This window comes from Rhinolophus sinicus, chromosome 16 (assembly GCF_057876585.1).
Source record: "Rhinolophus sinicus isolate RSI-liver-muscle chromosome 16, RSI-T2T, whole genome shotgun sequence".
Lineage (NCBI taxonomy): Eukaryota > Metazoa > Chordata > Mammalia > Chiroptera > Rhinolophidae > Rhinolophus > Rhinolophus sinicus.
This window is the reverse complement of record NC_142516.1, coordinates 131964815-131990485: the sequence shown is the minus strand read 5'-3', so window position 1 is coordinate 131990485 and position 25671 is coordinate 131964815. Positions and strand designations below refer to the sequence as shown.

Below are 25671 nucleotides of genomic sequence, written 5' to 3'. Positions count from 1 at the left end.
CTGCCCGATGCCAACATCCAGATAGGCGTCACTCCCCGCTCCATCAGCACTACTGCAGAGCTCCGCTTCTTTGGGGATATTACACACATTCGCCCCTGAAGCTGACTGCGGACTTGATCTATCAACACCCTAAAGAATAAACAGTAGTTCTGTGGAGCTCTATGTAGTAAAAATTCCAAAGTTTGAAAATATGCTTGGGAAAGTTCTAAAACGATAGTCAATTTTAGGGAGCGTCTCAGAAAACAAGATAAAGCTGATGAAAACAAAAGTTGCCTTAAATTATGAACTGATATCCCTCTAAAATGCTCTAAATGATGTAAGCTGTACTCAGCTATTTGGGGAGCAGTTGAAATTTTAGGCAACCATCATGAGAGGAAATAGTGGAGCGCTGTGGAAAACAGTGCTGAGGAGTTCATGAAGTGCTGTGCCTTTCTAATTAAAGTAGAACGTTTCTTGTGGGTATAGAAAATGATGCAAATAATGGGCCTTAAATAAGATCTGAGCAACCTGCTAAAGAGCTGAAAAATAATTAACTACTAAGATTTGGAAAGGAATTCAGTGGCAAACAAACTGAATATACAAATAGTGTTACAACATGGACAAACCTTGCGTACCTTATGCTAACTGAAAGAAGCCAGTTGTAATAGGCCACATATCGTTATGATTCCACTTACATGAAACGTCAAAAATAAAAAAATCCATAAAGACAGAAAGCAGATCAGTGGTTCACAGGAGGGAACAATGGGAAGTGAAGGCTAATGGGTATGGCGTTTCTTTATGTGGTGATAGAAATGTTCTGGAATTAGATGGTGGTCATGGTTATACAACTCTGTGACTATATTAACCATTGAACTGTATACTTTTAAAGGGAGAATTTCATGGTATGTGATATAAGTTATATTTCAATAAAGTGTTATAAAACAGAAAAAGGGAAAAAATGAAATGGTAGGAGGAATCCAGGAAAGATAAGACTTCTGAAGCTAGTAACATTTTACAGGTATCAATAAACATGCTTACTTTCTAAAAAGAGCCAAAGACCAATTAACAAAATTGTTTAGTTCCTTAGACCAAACACCTCACAAAGCACAAGAATACAAGGATGTCAAAAATTGTTTAATCCTATAAGCCATATTAAGCACATACCCTTGAATTTTTTCTGGTCCTAAAGTAGTTTAATATCTTCTTTCTTGGTCCTAAGGGAATTCCCATTTCCTGAAGATCTTTGTCTGTACATAAGGCCTAGGCATAGAAAATCAAACATCTTTCTTATTTCTAGGAAGAATAAAATCAATTAAATAACCTGTTCTCTGAAAAGATTAAGATGTAAGCACTCTGTTGTTCTTTATATTACTAGGGCTCCCTAGTGGTATGTCATTAATAACTTAGAGAAGGAAAAAGTATTTTGTTCATAAAAGAGCCTAAAGAAGAATAGAAAGGATCAGTACTACAGTGTCAATGCTATAGTAATATAGGTAACATTGTATTATTGTTATAAAAAAAACCCTATAAAAGTAGGTTTTTCACTTCAGGACTTTCATGCTCCTTTGATTTCCACGCTCACTTGGATGTCACATTCCTGAGAAAGATTATACTCTTACTCCTGGACACAAGTAATAAGACACAGCAAACACAGAGCATGAAACAGACTAACAATCCAGTTGAAGTGCTCCTCACTTGAGTAGGGAATTTTCCTTTCCCCTCCCAGACTGGGTTAGTTAATTCTATTATACATTCTTATATCACTGTACTTTTCCTACTTAGAACTTACCACAATTGTAATTAATTATGTGTTTGAATATTTAATATGTCTGTTCCAGTAAACTATAAACACTATGAGATTAAGGACCATAGTATCTGTCTTACCACTCTATCTTCAGTACGTGGTATTGTATGCCTGATTATAGTAAGCATTTACTAAATACCTGTGGAATGAAATGTATTGCAAACCTAAAAAAAAAAAAGCACCCACCAAAAGTGGCAAAAATATAAAAACAAATAAACAAGCAAATATCAACAGCAGAGCTCTTGAAAGTATAACAGAAAATAAACATTGGAATAGTTAGTGGTCACTTATTCTTGCTCTCATGATTTCTGAGCTGTGCTGTTTTGCACTTTACTCTATTGCTATATGTTTATCAATATGGCTCCTCTGAACTTTGAACTCCTACAAAGTGAAGATCACTTGATATGATAAAAACCACATAAATAATGCTAAAGAACATTACTAACGATAACAAAGTATTTATGACTAAAATGCTTCTAAAGGGCAGGCTCTTAGTAAGCAGTATGATAAAAATAAGCAATAAAAATACTGAAAATGGTGTAAAAGATTTAAAAGATTTTTACCAGAGCTTCCTTATCTACTTTCTCCTTCTCAAAGATACTAAAGAATTCAGAGAGTTGAAGTTTCTTCAGATCTTCTTCTAGCGTTGGTGTGTCTCCTTGATCCATAACAATATTTGGCGAATCCTAAAAATTAAGTTGTAAAGCTCATATTCTCTAAATTCATTTAGATTTTCCTTTATTAATACTATTTTGCAATAAAGAAATGTACTACATAAGATTTCCACATATAGATGTATCTTTAAATAAATTGTAATTTACACAAAATATAAATTAAGATACTGATCTCTAAGTTTTTGCAACTTCAGTTGAAACAATGTTTTTAAGTAAATGAATGAATGAATGAATGATTATCAAAATATTCTTCATTATCATTAACAAAACATTTACTGAGCTCTTATTAGGGACATAGTGTTTAAGATGTAAAAAATCTAAGACAAAGCCCCTGCCCTGGAAGAACTCAGAGTCCAACAGGAGAAATAGGACATTTACATAAAAAAAGAAAAAAATATAAGACACTATACGCTAAGTACTATTTAAGCACTATACATAAGTGTTCATATGACTATGTTTCACTGAAAGATGTTTTAACATCAAGTTCTCCCACTGCTTTCAAACAGAATTTCTATAAATTATATCAATTTGCATCCAATTCATTCTTCATTTCATCATATGCAAACTCCATTTCAGCTCAATGACTTTATAATTCTAATAGACCAGTAGTGCATATTCATAATGGAAAACAAGATGCCTGTAGTTATTTTTAAATGTGGCAAATGTTAGAAGTATATTACTATCTTGCTCCTATCACCCAAGAATGACAGAGATAATTACAAGTCTATTAAAATTAAAATAAATTTAATGTTACGGTATAAGATTAAACAAACTAAGTGAAAAACAAAACATAAGTCTGAAATCTAAAATTCCTTACTAAGAAAAACTACAAGAGAACCTATCTAAACATCTAAATTACCTTTTCACTGTCAATATCCCCCAAAGAATCTTTCTGATTTGTTAGGATATCAAACAATATAAGCGAACCTATAAGTAAAATAGAAGAAAGAACGAACAGTTTCTAAGTATTAACACTAAATAGCTGTCTTTTATATAAAAAAGTAATAAGCCAATTACCCACATAGCAAAATCTATGAAGCAGGGAATCTTTCTTTCCAGTCCACCACCATCCTTCCACCCCTTCCAAATCACAAACCAGTTCTAGACCACTGAATCTGATACTGATTTAAAAAAAAAAAAAACAACAACATTGTACTTCAAAACCAGGTGTTCTACAAATGTGATAGTCCTCTCTGGCTACAGAGAATTCATTTGTTACCTAAACTATGACCAGCAATGGATACACCCCCTTTGAAATCAGGGTTCCTCTGCAGAAAAAGTGTATATATTCTGTTCATTTCAGAAGCAACTGTGTCCACAATAGTCTGACAGTAGGTGGGGCTATTGTAGAAGAAGACATCCAGAATTGTGTCATTGGTGAAGTGCCTTAGGCGGTTAATGCTGGGCAGGGTTATTCGCTGCAGATCTCTGAAAAAAGGAAAAATATTTTAAGCAGAAACCTAAATACATTCCATAACCTCCTCTAAGTTATTATCCAGCTTGGCCTCCAAGCTTAGACTTAGATATTTAAAGATACAAGAAGGAATTATCAATGTATAGGAAATACAGAGGACAGAGAGACATGTTTAATGAAGCCAAATGGATGTGATCAACAAAATCCAGTGTGAAAAGCTCTATAAGACAACTCAGTTTCTTCAATAGATAAATTGCAAGAAAATAAGAGATGGAAAGGTAATCAAGAGATTAAAAGAGACTTAAAGACATACCAACTAATTGTGATTTTATTGGATCCCAATTTAAAATATGTGTGTATGTATGCATTTGTGTTTGTGTGTGTGTGTGTGTGTGTGTGTGTGTGTATAAATGACATTTATTAGACAATTGGAAATCTGAACACTATATTTGCTGATGTTAAGAAATTTTTTACATCCCAGTCAGAATGGCTATCATCAACAAGACAAATAGTAACAAGTGTTGGAGAGGCTGTGGAGAAAAAGGAACCCTCATACACTGTTGGTGGGAATGCAGACTGGTGCAGCTGCTATGGAAGGCAGTATGGAGGTTCCTCAAAAAATTACGAATAGAATTACCATATGACCCAGCAATCCCTCTCCTGGGTATCTATCAAAAAAATCTGAAAACATTTATACATAAAGACACGTGTGCTCCAATGTTCATTGCAGCTTTGTTTATGGTGGTCAAGACATGGAAACAACGAAAATGTCCTTCGATAGATTAATGGATAAAGAAGTTGTGGTATATATACACAATGGAATACTATTCGGCGGTAAGAAAAGATGATATAGGAACATTTGTGACAACATGGATGGATCTTGAGATTATAATGCTAAGCGAAACAAGTCAGACAGAAAAAGCAGAGAACCACATGATTTCACTGATATGTGGTATATAAACCAAAAAAACAAAAGAACAAGACAAACAAATGAGAAAGAAAAACTCGTAGACACAGACAATAGTTTAGTGGTTACCAGAGGGTAAGGTGGGTGAGGGGTGGGAGATGAGGGTAAGGGGGATCAAATATATGGTGATGGAAGGAGAACTGACTCTGGGTGGTGAACACACAATGGGATTTATAGATGATGTAATACAGAATTGTACACCTGAAATATATGTAATTTTACTAACAATTATCACCCCAATAAATTAAAAAAAAAAAAAAAAGAAACTAATAGAAATGGAAAAAAAAAAGAAATTTTTTAGGTGTGCTAAAAGTCCTTTAAGATATATACAAACTGAAATATTTATAGATGAAAGATATGATATCTATGATTTGATTCAAAAATAATACAGTGGAGGGATGGGCAGTAGACAGGGGTACGACAATATGGATGGGGCAGAACTGGACATGTGTGGAGGCTTACTGGAGCTGGGTAATCATAATCAGTACATGAAGAATCATTATATATGCTACTTTTGGGTACAGGATTCTCTATAATAAAAAGTTTTCTAAAAAGAAAAGACACAAGAGGCTTTTCTTAGAATTCTCGGCATTATGGTTTTTTGATCACAAGTCAAATGGTAAAATCAGCTCTCAATGCAGAATTTCTAAAAACTGAAAGAAGGTGAGAGTGCCAGATGCCAAAGGCCAACAGAACTCAGGTATCGCAAAGAAAAACCATGCTGACATTATCTAAATCAAGTTCCAGTTAAAGGTTTCTCCAAATTCCCAGAAAGATTCCTCAAAAATTCAAGTTTCTGTACTTTAGAGAGGGCTATGTGACCTTAAGTCACCTCTGAGCATCAACTCAAATATGAAAAAATGTGAACTCCACACCTAGTAAAAGCAACACCACAATGGAGTATGTGGCACATGGAATATGCTCAAATCATAGGGCATTAAGAACTGAGAGACACAGAATCAGGAAAGCCATTTCCAAGACCAGCATGGAAATAATGCTATTTCCTTTATCTTCCAGAGAAGCATCTCCTAGTTGTATCCTAGAGCTGTATTATGACCACACTTCTTTCTGGAGAGCCCATAGTTGAGTGTACTTTAAAAGACAACCTTCTCTGATATTGCGATAAAATTTACAAACAAAACTATTGGACTTGTAACTTAAGAAAGCCATCACTTAAAAGTTATTGAACCAATTGTAACTAATAATGTAATGTTGGGGGACTTCCTTTTGTTTCCCAAATTTGGACAAATACTATCTAAATATGATCACAAAAGGAACAACAAAATTACTGTGTACATCTTGAGGTAGGTTGGCTTTTGACCTCTGAAGATGGAAATGCTTATACACTATAGGAAGAAAGCAATGTTTGCCTTTAACACTAAAGCAATAATAAAGCTGTAATAGTAAATACTAATGAGCCAGTAAAACATACTAGAATATACACAGCTCTTTATTTCAAACCAGGACTAGTTAAACCAAGGGATTAGTTAGCATTTAACCATGTATCTCTAAGAAGACATAGAAGTACAAAAAAACTTTTTGCTGAACAAAATTTTAACGATACAATCAATCAGCTATAGCAGAAAAGTCCCTAAGCATATCAATGATCAGAAAACATTACAATCACGGCTAACAACTCAAAGGTGTATGGTATTACTCACACATCCACACCAGTAGAATGTAAAGGACTGTGCCAGTTGACTGGAAGAAATTCTACCCTTCCAATCTGCTGATTTTCTTGGGCTCTCTTAAAATGTGTTTGTAGCATGTTCAAGGAAACACTGCGAAAATCATTAACTGGAAAAGAAAATTAACTTATGTATTAACAGTGAAGCAATGAATTTGCAGAATTCAGATGCAATAGATCACAAAATTATACTCTATCTACATTTGCTTAGAAGGTGTTTACTTGAGTCAAAAAGAGCAAAGTGGTATTCAGAAAAATTATCAATACATATAGGAAAAGCTGTTCCTTTAATATAGAACTTGCTTTTACTATACAAAACATGTCATCAAAAAAAAAAAAAGCTAACTTCAAAACTTCTAATGGAAACTATTTCTTTTTTTTTTTAAACTATTTCAATTAAAAAAAAAAATCGGCCTTGCAGTCAGATTCCCATTCTAACTTTCTGGTCCTTATAAATAACTACTACCTAATATTTTAGATTAAGAAAAAAATACACACTGCTGTTTGATGTTCATATTACGTCAATCTTAAGGTATTTATGCTTAGGAGCATTAGCCAGTAAGATAAGACTCCCCAGTTAAGACAGTAAGACTTTGAATACTATCAAATTTTAGAGGATATTATTATCTTTCAAAAACAAGTTATACTAATGACCTAACTATTACAATTAAAATATCAAGAGGTTTATCACAGTATGAATTACAAAAATGACTGAAGCTTCTGTTATTCATTTAAACTGTCATTTTACAGTCCCATTAAACTTGGAATGGTTAGACATAGACTCATCACATCATAAAACAATTTTATAAGGATTAAGTGCTTGTTCACTCAAGAATTATTAGCTAAGAGTATAAACTATTAGCCTAAGGAATTTACTAGTACTTTAGGTCTAAGCTGGAAAGCTTTACTACCTTGCCACCTGTCTTTAGCTCTCCAAATCCTCTTATGCAGCTAAGACAACAAACTAAAGATAACCCTTATCTCAGCTCACAGGAGCACTGACTAATATTCCGCTTAAATGATCTAATCTTATATGCTTTGCAAACCTACCACACTGTACAATGCTTCGAAAGCGGAGATCACAAGCTGGTCCAATCCCATGGACTACAAAAACCAAGTGGTCTATTTGTAAAGGTTCCCCTATAAATGAAGTTAAAAAGAAAAATTATTCTATATAAATAGTCATGTATTCTAAAAATCAAACATTTACAATGAATAGGTTATAAAGATAGTGAAGTGAAAATATAAATACATCGGGGGGGGGGGCTGGATGGTTGTTTGGAGCACGAGCTCTTAACAACAGGGTTGTCAGTTCAATTCCCACATTGGCCAGTGAGCTGCTCCCTCCACAACTAGATTGAAGGACAACGACTTGACTTGGAGCTCATGGGTCCTGGAAAAGCACACTGTTCCCCAATATCCGCCCCCCCAAAAAAAATATATATATGTAGATAAGATAAAGGACACAAAATAGTCCTATATGTAACTACTTAGTTAAAAATACAGTGATTTTATTTTGTTTCTAATTTATCTTAAAATAAGTCAGTGAAAAAATCTTTCAGGTTTTTTTAAACTTTTACTTTCTTTTTTTTTTTTTTTTTTGGTGAGTTTAATTCATTTACATTTATGTATCAAATTTATTTCTATATTTCTTTAACATCTGTTTAACCTGGTCATTGATTTTTTTTTTTTAAAACTAACATTTTTACATTTCTAAGAAATCCTTTTGCTTCTTTTTTTTTTTTTTTTAATTTATTGGGGTGACAATTGTTAGTGAAATTACATAGATTTCAGGTGTACAATTCTGTATTACATCATCTATAAATCCCATTATGTGTTCACCACCCAGAGTCAGTTCTCCTTCCATCGCCATATATTTGATTCCCCTTACCCTCATCTCCCACCCCCCAACCCCCTTACCTTCAATTTTTACTTTCAAATAACTGAAATCTTACAGAAAACTTGAAAGAACAATACAGAAACTCCCATGTACTTTTTACAGATTCAACATTTTAACATTTACCACATTTGCTTTATTATTCTCTCTCTCTCTATGTATGTGTACACACACACATTTAGTTTTCTGAACATTTGGTGCATCACCAGATTGTACACACATCTGTCTTTAACCCTTTAATATTTTAATGTGTATTTTCTAAGAATGTTCTCTTACATAACCATAGTACAGTTATCAAATTCAGGTAATTTAACATTGATAAAATAATGTTATCTAATATTCCACTTTTATCAATCGTATCGGTCATGTCTGATATGTATTTGAAGCCTGAAATTTTAAACCCATCTTTTTAAATTATAAGTCTAAGACCTCGTCCAAGACACAAGCTATCACCTCTGTAAGATACCATGTTTCCCCGAAAATAAGACCTAACCGGAAATAAGCCCTACCATGATTTTTCAGGATGACATCCCCTGAACATAAGCCCTAATGCGTCTTCTGGAGCAAAAATTAATATAAGACCCGGTTTTATTTTCGGGGAAACACTGTTAAAGGAATTTCGTAATCCAGTTAAATATATTATAAAACCAACCAAAAATGACACTATGGATAACCATCAAGGTCCTACTGAAAAATAGTCTTCCCTAGTTGAAAATCTTCAACGACAGAAATTACCAGGACTAAATTTTTAATCAAACAGATAGAATCACACTTTTTAGAATTAGAACTAAATCAATTCATCTGTACTTAGTGAATTCCTGATTAGTACTGTCAATTTTTACTCATCACACCATATATACTTAAAAACTTTAAAAAAGATTTCTATATCTATTAAGATTCTTAGTAAAGTGATGCTAATCTTAACGCAGAATAAATTCATATAACAATCATTTTTTAAGCCTTGAGGTAATCCAAATCCATAGAAAAAGGTCACAATTTAACTCATAAATTAATAAGTATACCACAAGAAAAAAATACATGATTAACATTACCACAATGGATGTCAACAGAGATGTTCTCAACTCCTCTTTTCACTGTTCTGGGTCGACCCTGCTCAGTGGGTGTTGAACCCCACTCATCAGACCCTGCAACTGGCTGGTAATGTACCATAAGCTTAAATAGAAAAGATTAAAGATCAGAGCAATAAAGACAGTCTACATTAAAGACATCTCTATTTATACACTTTGAGGGGCAGGAACATGTCTTTCAAAGCATAATACATAGTCAAATCTCAACCGGAGTTTTGATAATGCAATTCCTACAGCTTGAAATCAGAACTCTGAAAATACATTGGCTAATGTACGCTTTAAAAACCTTATAATTTTATTTGTCAATTATACCTCAATAAAGCTAAAAAAAATGAAAAAAAATATATCAGGCTAAAAGACTTTCAACAGTACCCTACACATGGAAGACATGCTACATAATGTATCAGTGATATTCTTAATCTACAGTGGCATGATGCTCCCTAAGAAAATTCTTGTATAAACTGAACAAGGTAAATAATAGTAATGGTTACAAGTTTTAAGTGTCATAATTGTGAATGTAATATAAAAATTCCCAAAGGTTATCCGAAGTAGAATCCCTAGGAAAAGGAAACCAATTAAATTCTCCTTAGTAATGCTATTAACCTTTAATCCCTACATTAGAGAAAGGCTTTTAATTTGCTTTACCTTTGGATTGTGTAATATAATAATTTCTCTGTTGGGAGACTCCAGTTTCTTTTTCCATTCATCCAGAGTTACAGCAAGCATGTAAGTTTCCTTAAAAGAAAACACATTTCATTAGATTTCTCTTATAGCTTTTCTATTGAAATTAAACTTTTTCACAAAAATACTGTTAGATAAACAATTAAAATAAGAATATCCTACTCAATTTTATTTTAAAATTCTTTTTTATTTTATCAATTTTATTTTAAAATTCTTTTAAAATTACAATAGATAATAGTATAGGACAAAGAAAAAACATCATTTCTATCTAGGCTGGCAGTAAAAGCTGTTCACATTTTGATATTTCTTTCAATAACAATTAATGCAAGTATTTTTCCTCAAAATTAGGACTGTATTACATATATAGCTCTTTACCTTGATTTATCACATTCATTTTTAAATGATTTTAAAATGCAATGGATAATAGCACAGGACAAAAAAAATTGTTCCTCATTCCATCGTCTAGACTGGAGATAATCATTGTTTACATTTTGATATATTTCTTTCAATAACATTAACGTCCTACTCCAATTTAAAGAAAGCAAATTTCAGATTGTCTTCAGAGCAAGAAAAATAAAAGGCAAAAAAAAAAAAAAATCCTGTGGTCATAGTTTAAATATAAACAATGATCACCATTAGGGGAAAACATTTTTAATTTAAATCATAACAATTTCCACAGATTTTAAAATCTGAAAATAAAACTGTTATCTGAAACTAACTTGCAAAAAGAAATGCTATAAACTTTGATGCAGATAGAACCAAACTCTTTCTAGAAATTTCACAAAATAAGCCACAAGAGGAAGAAAAGATTATTAAACAAAGAAAGAAAAAAATTAAGAAAATGTGTAAAAAAAAGTGTCAAAGGAATACCTCTAATACTTGGCTGAAGCTCTCCGCGTAGGGAACATACTTATTATCTTTGTCTCCCTTGTAAAACCAAGTACATCGTCTTACTTCTGATGCTAGCTCATCCCAGTATACAGCATACCGCATCCTCTCCCCCAAATGAACATCATATCGGCCCCCATCAGTGGGAACAACTCTCCCATTACAATCTTTTCCTATCAAGTATTGAAAAGAGGAAAAGAAGCACATATATCAAAATAAACATCCCAAAATACAATTGAGTTATACTCTAAATAATGTTATAAAACACATTAATGAACAGTTTCTACTTGGCTATACATTAAACAAAACGGAATTTAATTACCTTTTTTCACTAAGTACTTTCACAAACTGTCAAAATCATTTTTGGTTTTAGCAAAATATGAAAAAAATAGTACCCAAACACTGTTTTGCTCTTTTACTGAGGAGAGATATTAGTGCCACTTAAAAAAGGTATATAAGAAGGCTTTTCTGAATTTTTGCTTGAAGGATCCAAAAGATAAATCAATGACCATGGCCATTATGATGATAAAGTAGTAACTAGCATCACGTTTCATTACAAAAGTGACAGGTTCGAGAATTCATTCTTTTTGCAATATGAATGTGACACTGCCTCCCCCACTCTTTGTAAATAAAAACTGAAACATAAGCTAGAACATAAGAAACATTATTGAATAACCATGCAGAAATTACAATAGGTACTATTTTCAAAATACAGACAAAATTCTTAAATATTGTAAATTGGCTGGGTAGTAATGCAGAGCTTCTATATAAAAATGCTATTGGTGGAAACCAGAAAGAAAATCTAAATTTTATTTTTAATAGCACTCACTATAAGACCTATTATAGTCTGAGAGAGATGACAGTCTTTGTCTATTACAAGTAATCATTTTCATCCTACCAGAGCCATATGCCTCTTCCAGCTGCTGTGAATCCTCAGAATTGAAAGGAATCCATGTCTCCTTAGAATCTATTATTTTACAATAAAACCAATGAGGAGAAACTGGTTCATACAAACTGCCAGCATCCATGTCTATTAGCTCAAATGAACTACATGAGTTTGGTGATGGGGATGGATCTAACTGGGTGACCTGTTCCTGGTGTGATTCCGCTGATGACATTTCGCTCTCTAAAAGACAAAAGAAAACTATCAGAAAAATTATTTTCCTTCTAGTAACAGTGTAATTGTGTGTGCACGGGCGCGCACACACGCACGCACGCACACACACACACACACACAACTAGTCACTTTAAGGAGTCATTTCTGCAAAAAAAAAACATCTAAGGGGACTCCACATTTTAAAACAGAAATAACTTACAATAAATAGCTAGACTTGGGGGGAGGAAGACAGGGCTTTATACAAAATGCTTCTTGTAGTCAAACCAACTATTTTGTACTGACTGATCCAATTCTCTCAGAAAATTGCACGGTTTTAATTAGACAACAAGTTATAAAACAAACCCAGAAGCACAAGACATATCATGGTCAAACTTGATTGCAACAAAACACTTTAACCAATTTCCAATCTAAGTCTAATGCCAAAAGCAAAAAATTTACTCAGTGTTAATAACACCTAGGTTTTAGGCTCCAAGTCTAAGTCTAATCCTAACATTACACAATTACATGATTCTTGGAATCTTAAAATACTGAAAATAAAACTATTCATTTACGAACCACTTTTTGTTGATCCTTGAAGTGTGCTTAATCAGGACTGTGGTACTAATTCTGAAAACACAACCCTTGCTTGGGGACACTGCGCGCAAGCGCACACCCACTGACACCGTCCACGGCTCAGGTAAAAAGTAACAGGTGACCTCAAAAGCCTCCTTCCCTAAAAGACGACTCTGACCTATGTGTTTCTACCCCTTCAACATTCAGATCATCGGCAAACCTAAGACTGCAGACATCAAAAATGTACTCAAACTCCTCTGAGGAAAGGGAACACAATTACCGGTATCTCAGGCAGCGGGATGGCAAACACCTGGCCTCCTGCTGAGAGAACGCTCCAGGCTTTCCGCCAGTTTACCTTTCTTCCCAGCACAAATTTACCTCAACCACCGTGGCGTGTCCCTTCTCCCACATGACCCCGGGCCTCCTGCAGCCCAGATCTCGGACCTGAGAACTCAAGGACTTGTCTCCTCTCGCCTCCAGCCCCGCCGAAAGGAGCGGGGCCACCAATGGAAACAAGGTAATTGGGGCGCAGTTGTTACAAAGGGGGCCCGGGACGCTTCTCTGGAACCGAAGTCACCCCCAACCCCACCGGGGCTGGTCCTCCCACCACCCTATTTCCTGCCTCCCGCATCACGTCCTCCTCCGTCCCTGGCATCTCCATCCCGCAGTGCCTCCAACCTGCAGCCCGATCGGACCTCCCTCGGTCCAGCCTCTGACCCCAACACGGCGTCGCGGACTCACCTGGCAGCCCCGCTGCCTTTCACGCTCACCTGCCCTCGCTGCAAGGGGCACAACATGTCCCGTGGTGGCCTTTACCCCCGCCTACGCGGGGCGGAGCGGAGCGCCCAATACTGGGCTCCACCACGCTCCCAGCGGGCGAGGAACGGGCCAGACGGCCGCGAGCAAAGGTGAAGTGTCTGGGACCGCGACGCAAACGCGTCGCATGGGGCAAGAACAGCCTTAAGGGAACGGCCAGGAAATGTCGCGAGAGGTGGAGGGACTCACGCGAGATGTGGCTCCTCCTTGCGGGCAGGGCGCCGCAGCGCTGGGCTTGCGGGTCGTGCGTGCGGCCTGCGCTCTGTTCTGAGCTAGGGAGCGAGCTGAGGCCAGAGGTCTTTGGAAGGCAGGGATGCGGAAGAAGACGTCAGCACTGTAAAGCATTTCGAATTTCAGTAAAAGGAAGTGGGAAAGCCCAACCTCCTCACTTAATAGATGGGAAAACGGGCCTCCTGACTCGCTGATCCTCGGGCTAACCCTAACCCTACTAACAGGCCGGGGATCCCAGGGCAGACGCAGGGATGCCACGCCCCTTTGAAAAATAGGCTCATAGGGCGCCGGCAGCAGCTGTGTCTATCCAGACCTCCACTTCTGATGATGAGGGGAATGGATTCAGTTGGCATTTGCAAGGAAAAAAAGTTTATCTCTGGGGCTTTGCTCCCTCCCACTTGAGTTTATTAGGATTTAGAAGCTGCCAAAAACATCTCTCTAAAAAATGTAGAGGTGAGCTTGACAGGATTTAAAAGCTGCAAGGGAAGTTGGAGATATTTTTGTCCAAACAAGATGACATACGGAGGTACAAAATTTAAACGAAATTTCCCAGTCATGAAGCTGAGTAGTAGCCTTGCCCAGCTCTCCTGAGTATTAAGTTTTCTGGAAGATCTCAATTCTTTTGGGGGGAAGAATTGAATAATAAGACACTTTCCTGTTTCCTGACTAGATTATAGGGAAAGGGTTTACGGAATATTTTTCAGTTCTATTTCTTCATAAACCGTAAGAGGGAATTTTTATAACTAATTCTCCTATAAGTTAACAGCCACACACAAATATCCGCAAGTTTATTTAGACCTTCTCCTCAAATTTATAACACCTAAATAACTTTTGTTCTCTACAGAGGATGATGAAAGCTAGGACCGTGTCCCATTCTCTAGGCTTTTGTCAGATGATTATTACCTAATATCACAGACTAATAATAGTAACTAGCATTTGTTGAGCTCTTACTATGTTCTAGGTCCAGGTGTAAGTATTTCACAAGTATAATCCAATTTAGTCTTCCCAGCAACCTGATGAAGCAGCTACTATAATTATCCATATTTGTAGAGGTAAAATAACTCACCCAAAGTCATACTACCAGCAAATAATAGAGGCAAAATTATAAACAGTCCGTCTTCAGAGCCTGCACCTAAGTAACTTACCTAAAATCGGAGTCAGTTAAGTGACAGAACTGGAACTTGAATTTTAGTTTTCTATCTCCAAATGGCAGAACTGCAACTTTACTTTAGGTCCTTGTCATGCGGGGTATCATGCGGGGTCTCTGGTCCCGCTCCCCACATGAGAACGCAGGATATGGTGAGGCCAAACAGGAACACCAACAGAGCCATGGATAGGGGAGTCATACCACTATATTCTCACTGGCAGTCTGGTGAGACACACGAAGTAGAATCCACACGATCCGCAATCCGCCATCCACTTCTCTGCCTGCCAACCAACCAACCAACGTAGTCACGGCAGTTATATCAGTGGCTAATTGGCTAACTGGTTACATCTGATGGCCAACCAGTCACAGCTGATGGCCATCTATTACCCGAGCCAGCATCTTTCCACGTGAGGTCGAGAGCCTGGAAACTGCTCTCTGGGACTCTGTCCCCACACTCTTCTATCCCCAATTGCCATTATATCCTTTATATTAGCTGTTCTCAATAATTTTTGTGTCAGGACCCCTTTACAGTTTATGAGGACCCTAAAGAGTATTGTTTATGTAGGTTGTATCTATCACCATTTCCTATACTAGAAATTAAAACTGAGAATTTTAAATATTCATTTAAAAATAACAGTAAATAAAATTTCATGTAAATATTTTAACAGAAAAATATTTTCCAAAATAATTTTAAAATCAGAGAAAAGAATGGCATTGCTTTACATTTTTGTGAATTTCTTTAATGTCTGGCTTAATAGAAAACCGTTGGATTCTCTTATTTGCTTCTGCATTTAATGTTACCATTTTAGTTTTGGTTGAAGTATATGAAGACAATCCAGCCTCACTCAACTATGTAGTTGGAGAAGGAAAATGTATTTTAATATCCTTTTCGGATAATTGTGGATATTCTTTTTAATACTACACTAAAATTCAACAAATTGTAGCTTCTTAAAAGTTATTTGCAATGTGGAATCTGAAAATATATCAATGACTTTTCCATACTCTGATATATTAAAATCCATTGATCTATCTTGCAGTTTGAATGGATCTTTTACCCATAAATGATTTATAATATCATACGTCGGTCATTTGGAAAACATCAGTTCACTTGAGCTATGCAGTCTTCCAAATGTTAACATATTTCATTATACTATATATATATATGTATATATATATATATATACATATATATATATATTTACACACACATATATATATTTACACACATATATATGTATATATATGTGTGGGGAATGGGACCAGAGACCCCGCGTGTGTGTGTGTGCGTGTGTGTGTGTATGTATGTATATATATATATATATATATATATATATATATATATATATACACACATTTTAATTACCACCAATCTGAGAAAACTCTTCAGATATTGGGAGGCTGTCAAGGTCACAGCAGATCAAAGTTTTCCAAAATTCTACTTACACTTTTTTCTTGAATGGTCAGATTTTATCATTGGCAACAAATACTGTCAGTTGTTTTCCTTGAAGTGACAAGCTCACTTTGTTTTTGTTGGGATTCAGAAGAGCCACCCCAAGGTATGCCTCAGTGGTATGTGGATTATTTTGAGCTAAAGGTAACTGAGATCCTGTGGACTCAACAGAAACTTCTACCCCCACCCAACCCTTAACTATCTAGAGGAATTTGAATGAGGAGCCTTGCCCATAATAAGAAATTATCAGAGATAAACTTTTTAGACCTACCTATATGGCAGGGCAAACTACTAATCATTGTACATGTACTCTCCCTGCAATGACCTTCTTTTTATTATTAGTTTCAGGTGTACAAAACAACATAGTGATTAGATATGTACACACCCTTCACAACGCGATAACCCCAATAAGTCTACTACCCATATACCATACCTAGCTATTACAATACCGTTGACTATATTACCTATACTGTACTTCTGACTATATATATTTTAAATTATAGTTGACATTCAATATTATTTTATATTAGTTTCAGGTGTACAGCATAGTGGTTAGGCATTTATATAATTTATGAAGTGATCCCCCCGATAAGTCTAGTACCCACCTGACACTATAGTTTTTACAATATTATTGGCTATAGTCCCCATACTGTATTTCACATCCCCATGACTGTTTTGTAACTACAAATTTGTACTTCCTAATCCCTTCACCTTCTCACCCGTCCGTCCCCTAAACCTCCATCCCTTTTAGCAGCCATCAGTTTATTCTCTGTATCTGAGTCTGTTTGTTTTGTTTGTTTATTCTGTTCTGTAGATTCCACATATAAGTGAGATCATATGGTATTTGTCTTTCTCAGTTCTGACTTACCTCACTTAGCATAATACCCTCTAGGTCCCTCCATGTTGTTGCAAATGGTAAGATTTCATTCTTTTTTATGGCAGAATAACACTCCATTGTATGTACATAATAGCACTGCAGTAAACAGGGGTGCATATATCTTTTCGAATTAGTGTTTTGGATTTCTTTGGATAAATACCGAGGAATGGAATTGCTGGGTCATAAGGGAGTATCATTTTTAATTTTTTGAGGAACCTCCATACTGTTTTCCATAGTGGCTGTACGAATTTGCAATCCCACCTAACAATGCACAAGGGTTCCCTTTTCTCCACATCCTCACCAACACTTGTTTGTTGATTTATTGATGTTGGCCATTCTGTGAGGTGATATCTCATTTTGGTTTTTATTTGCATTTCTCTGATGATTAGTGACATTGAGCATCTTTTCATATGTCTATTGGCCATCTGTATGTCCCCTTGGGAGAATTATCTATTCAGGTCCTCTGCCCATTTTTTTAATTGTTTGGCTTTTTGGTGTTGTTATGTGAGTTTTTTTATAAATTTTGGATATTAACCGCTTATCAGATGTATCATTGGCAAATGTCTTCTCCCATTCAGTAGCATGTCTTTTCATTTTGTTGATGGTTAAAACTTTTTAGTTTAATGTAGTCCCATTTATTTTTTCTTTTGTTTCCCTTGCCCGAGGACATAGATCAGTGAAAATATTACTAAGGGTAATGTCTCTGCTGGAGAGTTTACTTCCTATATTTTCTTCTAGGATTTTTATGGTTTTGGGATGCAATGACATTCTGAAGTCCCAGTGTGCCCTACCTCATCCCTAGCTCCGAATGTTTTATATACCCATTTTCCCTGTCTTTGAACCTCTTGTGTCTCTGATGCTCATGTATGTTGGGTTCCCAAATACACAAAATTAAATTTGATTTTCTCTTGTCAATCTGTCTCTTGATTTTTCAGCCATCGAAAGAACCAGAGAAAGGGAAATTTTTCCTCTCTCCCACATTTTCAAGAAAAGTTCTACCAAATACCTAGATCTGAATAGCCAGTTTGTCAGTTGTACTTTTCAAATAAAATGATGTTCCATTAAGAGTAGCTAGTTCAGTTATCTATTCAAATAATCAGTCCAATGCTTTTTCCTCAGGAGACCAGCAAAGTTCAGTATGCAGAATTGTTTTATGCATACTAACCATTTTGTCACAGAGAATATGTAAAAGTGTGAACTCAAGGGTTAACAGTTAATAAAATTAAGTTTTACTGTTTCATGGAGAATATTCTTAAGTGAAACTGGTACTATTTTTATTATGACTACGTGGCCGTGGACAGTACAATGTCTGATAGTACAATTTGTTTCCACTGCCTTAATTCCCGCTAAGGCACCAGCAGTTTTACCCACCATTGTTTTTATATCAATAGTCAACAAGGCAAAAAAAGGCAAATCATGTCTCAGTTTTATTAAGTTTTGAGCTTGTAACCACTGAAGAGGTTTCTAAGACCTCTCAGCAACCATGGACCACCCTTTGAGAACTAGAGCAATTAAATGTGCCCACCCAGGGGCTTGTAATACAAAAATAATGAATAATACAATGCATACCCTGAAGGAGTTCACAGGAGAGAGGAGCAGGTAAACAAATAAATGTACCTTGTTGAGCACCAAATACAGTGAAAGTTACTTTTTTTCCATAAAGGGTCAGATATGGGGTGGCCGGTTAGCTCAGTTGGTTAGAGCACGGTGCTAATAACACCAAGGTTGCCGGTTCGATCCCCGCATGGGCCACTGTGAGCTGAGCCCTCCTTAAAAAAAAAACCTAATATATCTATATATATATGGCTCTGTAGGCCATAAGGTTTCTGTCATAACTCACCAGTTCCCCTGTTGTAGTCAAAAGCAGCCAGAGACAATATGTAAACCAATGAGTATGGCTGTGTCCCATTGAAACGTTATTTACAAAAAACAGGTAGGGAGTTAAATTTGGTCTGTGGTAGTTTACTGACTCCATGCAAAAGAGTCATGTCTAGTGCAAAAGTTAATGCTAATGGCCAGTAAGTTGCCTAAAGAGCAAAAGCAAAAGTCTGAGCATCGTGAAATAACTGGATTTTATATCCAAAGTCAGAATAATTTTAGGCATCAATTTTGAATTCCCATCTTTCCAGAATGAACCACATTTCAATATTCAAAGAGTATGTGTTGAGTGCCTGTGGAGGCAGTAGGTGGTACAAGGATACATAGATTTTAGAGGCAGAAGTCTTCAATCCCTGGTGGACACCTCCCCCCCCCCCCCTTCCCCAGGCATCCAAAGTTGAGAAAACTCCACAGTCGTCTCTGATACTCTATTAAATAACAAGACTAGGGCTTTGGGCTGACAGTGATTCTCAAACCCTAATGAATGGAAGAGTATGCTAAATAGATTCTTTCATATGTAGATTTTCAGATCCAACACCCAGATTCTGTTGAGAGGGGTTATGAATCTACATTTTGATCAAGAATATACAGGCTGCTACTGTGAGGCAAGGTGCTAAAATCAGGAAACAAGACCTGACTGTAATTTCAGCTGTACCACTTACTTTGTTTATAAAATAGGAATATTAGAACTAGAAGGAAATTTAAGAGACATCCAGTTTGTTCTCTTTCAGCCCAAAGTTGGTGATTTTGTAAGTCCATAAACCATTCATGAAAATGTATTTTATTACTGTTATAGCCACAACTGAATAGTTCCTGCCCTCAAATTGAATAATCTTATGTTTTGTTTTACTGTGAGGAAAGTGATTTACACTTTCCTTATGATTTCTGTCTTACTTCGTTGAGGGCTGTTTTGAGAGCTGAAAACCTGATAACTTCAGTTTAAGCTGCGCAGCGAAGTGCTCTCCTCTAGCCCATAGAGGTTTCCATCAAGCCAGTTTCCTCTTCACTAGGGTTGTCAGATTGAGTAAATGTAAATGTAGCAAATGCAAATGTAAAATATAACACTTTTAGAGAAAAAAAAGAACAGGAGAAAATCTTCAGGAACTGGGAGTAAACAAGGAGTTCTTAGAGCTAGGACTCCAAAAGTCCAACCCTTAAAAGGACATACAAAGAAATAGGATTTCATCAAAATTTAAAACTTGCTGTGTGAAAGACTGTTAAGCGGATGAAAAGACAAGCTACAGACCAGGATAAAATAGTTACAAACCACATCTCCAACAAAGGACTAGTATCTAGAAAACAAAGAATTCTTAAAATTCAACAATGAAAAGACAAACAACGGAGCCCAAATTTGGTCTCAATACCATTCTTTGTTAAGAGGAACCAGGGCTTCTTAGAGAAATAACTGATTCTAGGACTAGAACAGGAAGTATGCAAGATGAGCCTGGAGATTCTTGTAGTGCCAGAAAGTAAGCGAGAAGAAAGTAAAGCCACACAATGATGGAGGTATGTCAAAAGGACACAACTGAAAGAGCTCCCAATGGCCACAGCAAGACAATTTGAGCAACAAAATAAAGTACTATTAGATCATAACAAAAGTATAAAATAAATATCTGTGAGTCCATACTGATTTGATTGATTAAACAAAAGGGAGAGAATAAACCGTCCCTTGTAAGAAAATTCCAAATAATTTATGTAGATAAAACACCCTCAAGAAGGTAGAGGATAACTCCCCACTCCTTAAGTGTGGAACTACCTATAGTGACTTTCTTCCAGAGTACAATATTGAAAAACGGAAAAAAAGAGCAACTTCGTAGTGGAGAAAGCTGACAAACACAATCTCAGCCAGGCGATTAAGGTTAACATTAACCATAGTAGTAAGTTATGTTGATAGTATATCCATTTAACATATGATGAGAAGGACACTTACCTCTGTGATCTTCCTCCTAAAAACCCATAGTCCCAATGTACTTACGAGAAAAACATCAGACAAATCCCAGTTGAGAGGCATCCTACAAAACATCTGATCAGCACTCCTCAAGGCTGTAAACGTCATCAAAAATAAGAAAAGTCTGAGAGAGTCACAGCCAAGAGGCTCCTAAGGAGATATGACGACTAAATGTAATGTGGTGTCCTGAATGGGATCTTGGAAGAGGAAAAGGATGTTAGGTAAAAACTAAGGAAATCTGAATAAAGCATGGACTTTAGTTAATAAGACCCTATCAGCACTGGCCCATTAATTGTGACAAATGTACAACACTAATTTAAAGTGCTAATAAGAGGGTGTGGGTATATGGGAAGTCTGTAGTCTATCACAATTTTTCTGTAATTCTAAACGATTCTAAAATAAGTTTATTAAAATAAGTCCAGTTAGAGAATGGGCAAACACATGCACAGATATTTCATGGAAGAGAATATACAGATGGCAAATAAGCACATGAAAAGATGTTCAACATCATTAACTATGAAGGAAATGCAAATTAAACCACAATGATATCATTACACATCTATCAGAATGGCTAAAAAAATAAATAAAAAATAGTGACACCAAATACTGGCAAGGATGCAGAGAAACTCCTACATTGCTGGTGGGAATGTAAAATAGTATAGCCACTCTAGAAAAGTTTGGTAGTTTCTCTAAAGATTAAACATGCAAGTACCATATGACCCAGAACTGCACTGGGCATTTATCCCAAAGAAATGAAAATTATGTCCACACCAAAACCTGTAATGAATGTACATAGCAGCTTTATTTACAATAGCCACAAAATGGAAACAACCCAGATGTCCTTCAACAGGTGAATAGTTCAACTGTGGTAAATCCGTATCATAGCTTCCTCCTTGGCAATAAAAAAAGAACTAATAATACTGGAAACAACTTGGCTGAATCTCAGAGAATTATGCTGAGTGAAAAAAAAATAATCTCTAATGGTTACATGCTGTATAATTCTACTTACATAACATTCTTTAAATGACACCATTTATAAATGGAAAACAGATTAGTGGTTGCCAGGGGGTTATTATGGTGGAAAAGGAGAAGCAGGTATGGCTATAAAAGGTCAACAGGAGGAATAACAGTAGTGATAGAATTGTTCTGTATCTTGTCAGTATCCTGGTTGTGACATTGCAGTGAAGTTTTGCAAGATATTACCACTGAGGAAAACTGGGTGAAAGATACTGGGTGAAGAAATCTCTGCATGATTTCTTAAAACTGCATGTGAATGTACAATGATCTCAAATTAAAAGCTTTAATTTAAAAAATATGGTATAGTAGTCCTCCCTTATCTGCAGTTTCAACTTTCCATGGTTTCAGTTACCTGCAATAAACTGCAGTCTGAAAATATTAAATGGAAAATTCTAGAAATAAACAATTCACAAATTTTCAATTGTGTGTTGTTCTGAGTAGCATCATGAAATCTTGCAGAATCCCGCTCCACTATCCAGCATATCCATGCTGTAAATTCATTATAGTAAAATATTTTGAGACCACATTCACATAACTTAGATTACAAAATAGTTATAATTGTTCTATATTAGTTATTGTTGTGCCTCATTTATAAATTAAACTTTATCATAGGTATGTATGTATGTATGTATGTATAGGAAAAAAACATAGTATATGTTTGGTACCATCTGCAGTTTCAGGCATCCTTGGATCATATTCCCCATGAATAAAAGGGACTACTGTACTCCCAGTTAAATCTGATTTCAGAAAAGCAATCATTTTTCATATCAGTATGTCCCATGCAATATTTAGAACTTTGTTATACTAAAAAATTTGCTTATTTGAAAAATTATTTATTTTTTTTAAAGTTTTTTTTTTTTTTTTTTAATTGGGGAAGGGCTACAGGACTTTATTGGGGAACAGTGTGTACTTCCAAGCCTTTTTTCCAAGTCAAGTTGTTGTCCTTTCGATCTTAGTTGTGGAGGGTGCCGTTCAGCTTCAAGTTGTTGTCTTTTCAGTCTTAGTTGTGGAGGGCGCAGCTCAACTCCAGGTCCAGTTGCCATTACTAGTTGCAGGGGGCACAGCCCACCATCCCTTGCGGGAGTCGAACTGGCAACCTTGTGGTTGAGAGGATGGGCTCCAACCGAGCCATCTGGGAGCAGCTCAGCTCAAGGTGCCGTGTTCAATCTTAGTTGCAGGGGGTGCAGCCCACCATCCCTTGCGGGACTTGAGGAATTGAACTGGCAACCTTGTGGTTGAGAGCCCACTGGCCCATGTGGGAATCGAACCAGCAGCCTTCGGAGTTAGGAGCATGGAGCTCCAACCGCCTGAGCCACCGGGCCGGCCCCTATTTGTTTATTCTTATACTAAAAAATTATTTGTTGTTTATTTGTAACTGGGAGTCCTATGTTTTATCTAGCAATACTCCTCTTTTCATTAGCTTACCAAATGAAGTATATATTGCAAAATAAGAGAACATTTAAGGGTTGGCTGAGAAAAAATGTGCCCTGATTCCAGAAACCCCTAAATCCTCACTCTCAGCAACTGGCACATCCTCTGACTCACATTTCATTACAACAAATGTGTTACTGCCCATACTGCTGATGGGAAAAACCACATAGAATATAAAACACTCCTGTTTTCACACAGCAGTGAAAATTATCCAGATAATATTCCCCTCCCAATTTCAGATTTAAAATATCTATGCCCCTCCAAGAAAAATTATGAAAAAATTATAGTTAAACAGAATAATCAGGAAGCATTTTCTAGAAACAAATTTGGGTCTCCAGTGTAACACTGTAAAAAACACAACCAAGACTTAATAGACATCTGCGAAATCTAACATGACAAAGACGGAAATAAAAAAAAGAAAAGAAACTTTGGAGAAAATCCAACATTCAAGAAAACATAAAGAAATTGTCATTAATATCCTCAGAGATGTAAGATGCTACAACCACAAATAAAAGCAGAATCCCATAAAGGAACACAGACAAAAATTCTTCAAAATTAAAAATATGATACAAGAAATGTATCAATTAAGAGTTGGAAGATAAAGGTGAGTAAATCTCCAACAAAGTACAGCAAAAAGGCAAAAAATGTAAAACAGAGAAAACAAGTAAATGAAAGAACCAGTGTAAGAGGTTTATAAAGAAAAGAGCAGGAATTCTAGAAAGAGTTAACAGAGATTAGATGGTGGAGGGGGAAAAAGTTAAACAAAAAAATATCAAGACTATTTCATAGGACTTAAGGGCATTAGTTTCCAGAATGAAATGTGCCCAGCAAAGAGACAAAAACAGACCCACACCGAAGCTATACTGTTAGGAAATTTCAGAACAGTATAGCTTTAGGAATTTCAAAAATATCTTACAAGCTTCCGGAGAGAAAAAATGGGGTTTTTTATACAAAGGATCATGAAACACATTTTCAAATATGTGAAGCGTGAAAAAATTTTGTCCTGAGTATCCTTTCTCGGGAAGCTACTGAAGAACATGCTCTACCAAAATGAGGAAATAAACTAAGTGAGAAAGAGAGGCTACATAAAAGAGAAAAACAAGAGGATGGGTAGAAGATCCCAGAATGAAAGTATGTACCAGGAACACATCATTCTCTAGTCAGAAAGATCTAGGATAGACTTCTTCAGTTTGAAACTGATCAAATACAGATGGTGCCAAAATAATGTAACATCTCTTAAAATGTGTATACATTTTTTGGCACCCCCAGCACCCCTGGCTATGTCTGAACATCTTAAGAGAAAACTTAAGACAGATGATGGACTGTTTGCAGTCAAATCAGTCCTAAGTAGATAAGCAAACAAAATAAGACAGATGATTAATTCTACAGAAAACAACTTGTTCAGTAGAAATGCCCTAAAACTGATAAATCAAGAAGTAATATAATTGTGCTATTGAAAAATATGGAGGTAATTATTTAAAAACTCAAATGAAAGTGGTTGTTTTGCAGAATTAAAAATGGGAGTGGGAACAGGAGCATGCCCTTTTTCATAGAACTGACTTTTTAAATTCATAACTTCCATAGAATTATTTGACTCTTTAAACTCATAATTTTTTAAAAGAAAAAAAGATGAAAAAGAAAAACTCTAGTCATCAACGATCCATCCCCAAAAAACTTTTTTTTAAAAATGCCAGTTTAATAGCATATTTTGAGAAGCCCCTATTACATCCCTTCTCAGAAATAAATTTGTGATGGTGTGCACAGCAAAGGGAAAAAAAGACAATTTAATCTATATTCTTAAACTTAAAAAATCCTGCATACCTTTAACAGTATTACATTAACCAACTAAACAATTGTTTTGAAACCCTATTTTTAAAAGTATTTCAAAGTATTCCACACCAGTAATGCAGAGATAAGCATAATCCATCCTCCAGATATTAGGGCTTATTTGTCTAAGTATTCATACTGGTGTTTATATTTGGAACAATAGTGGCTTATAAAAAAGACATAGTTGTATTTAACATGCCAGGTCTGGGTAACTTTATTCAAGATTTTGACAAAAATTATCCACAAAGTAATATAAATTTAGACACTTTTAAAAGTCCAGATGTGAAATTTCAAGAATATT

At 35.7% G+C, this 25671-nt stretch overlaps 1 protein-coding gene across 4 annotated transcripts in view; it reads right to left on the bottom strand.

Annotated features, from left to right (window-relative positions):
* Positions 1 to 25671, bottom strand: part of DDHD2 (DDHD domain containing 2) — a 60728-nt gene that overhangs the window by 7313 nt on the left and 27744 nt on the right. The window contains exons 1-12 of one of the 4 annotated variants that reach the window (XM_019748103.3): positions 13754 to 13907; positions 11978 to 12205; positions 11062 to 11252; positions 10156 to 10245; positions 9475 to 9595; positions 7576 to 7665; positions 6500 to 6635; positions 3677 to 3885; positions 3317 to 3384; positions 2347 to 2469; positions 1144 to 1239; positions 1 to 129 (exon numbers count right to left, since the gene is read on the bottom strand). In XM_019748103.3, coding sequence (XP_019603662.1) covers positions 1 to 129; positions 1144 to 1239; positions 2347 to 2469; positions 3317 to 3384; positions 3677 to 3885; positions 6500 to 6635; positions 7576 to 7665; positions 9475 to 9595; positions 10156 to 10245; positions 11062 to 11252; positions 11978 to 12197 — 1473 coding nt within the window. In that variant the 5' untranslated portion in view covers positions 12198 to 12205; positions 13754 to 13907. The other 3 variants (XM_019748101.3, XM_019748102.3, XM_088793555.1) reach the window with 3 other exon arrangements.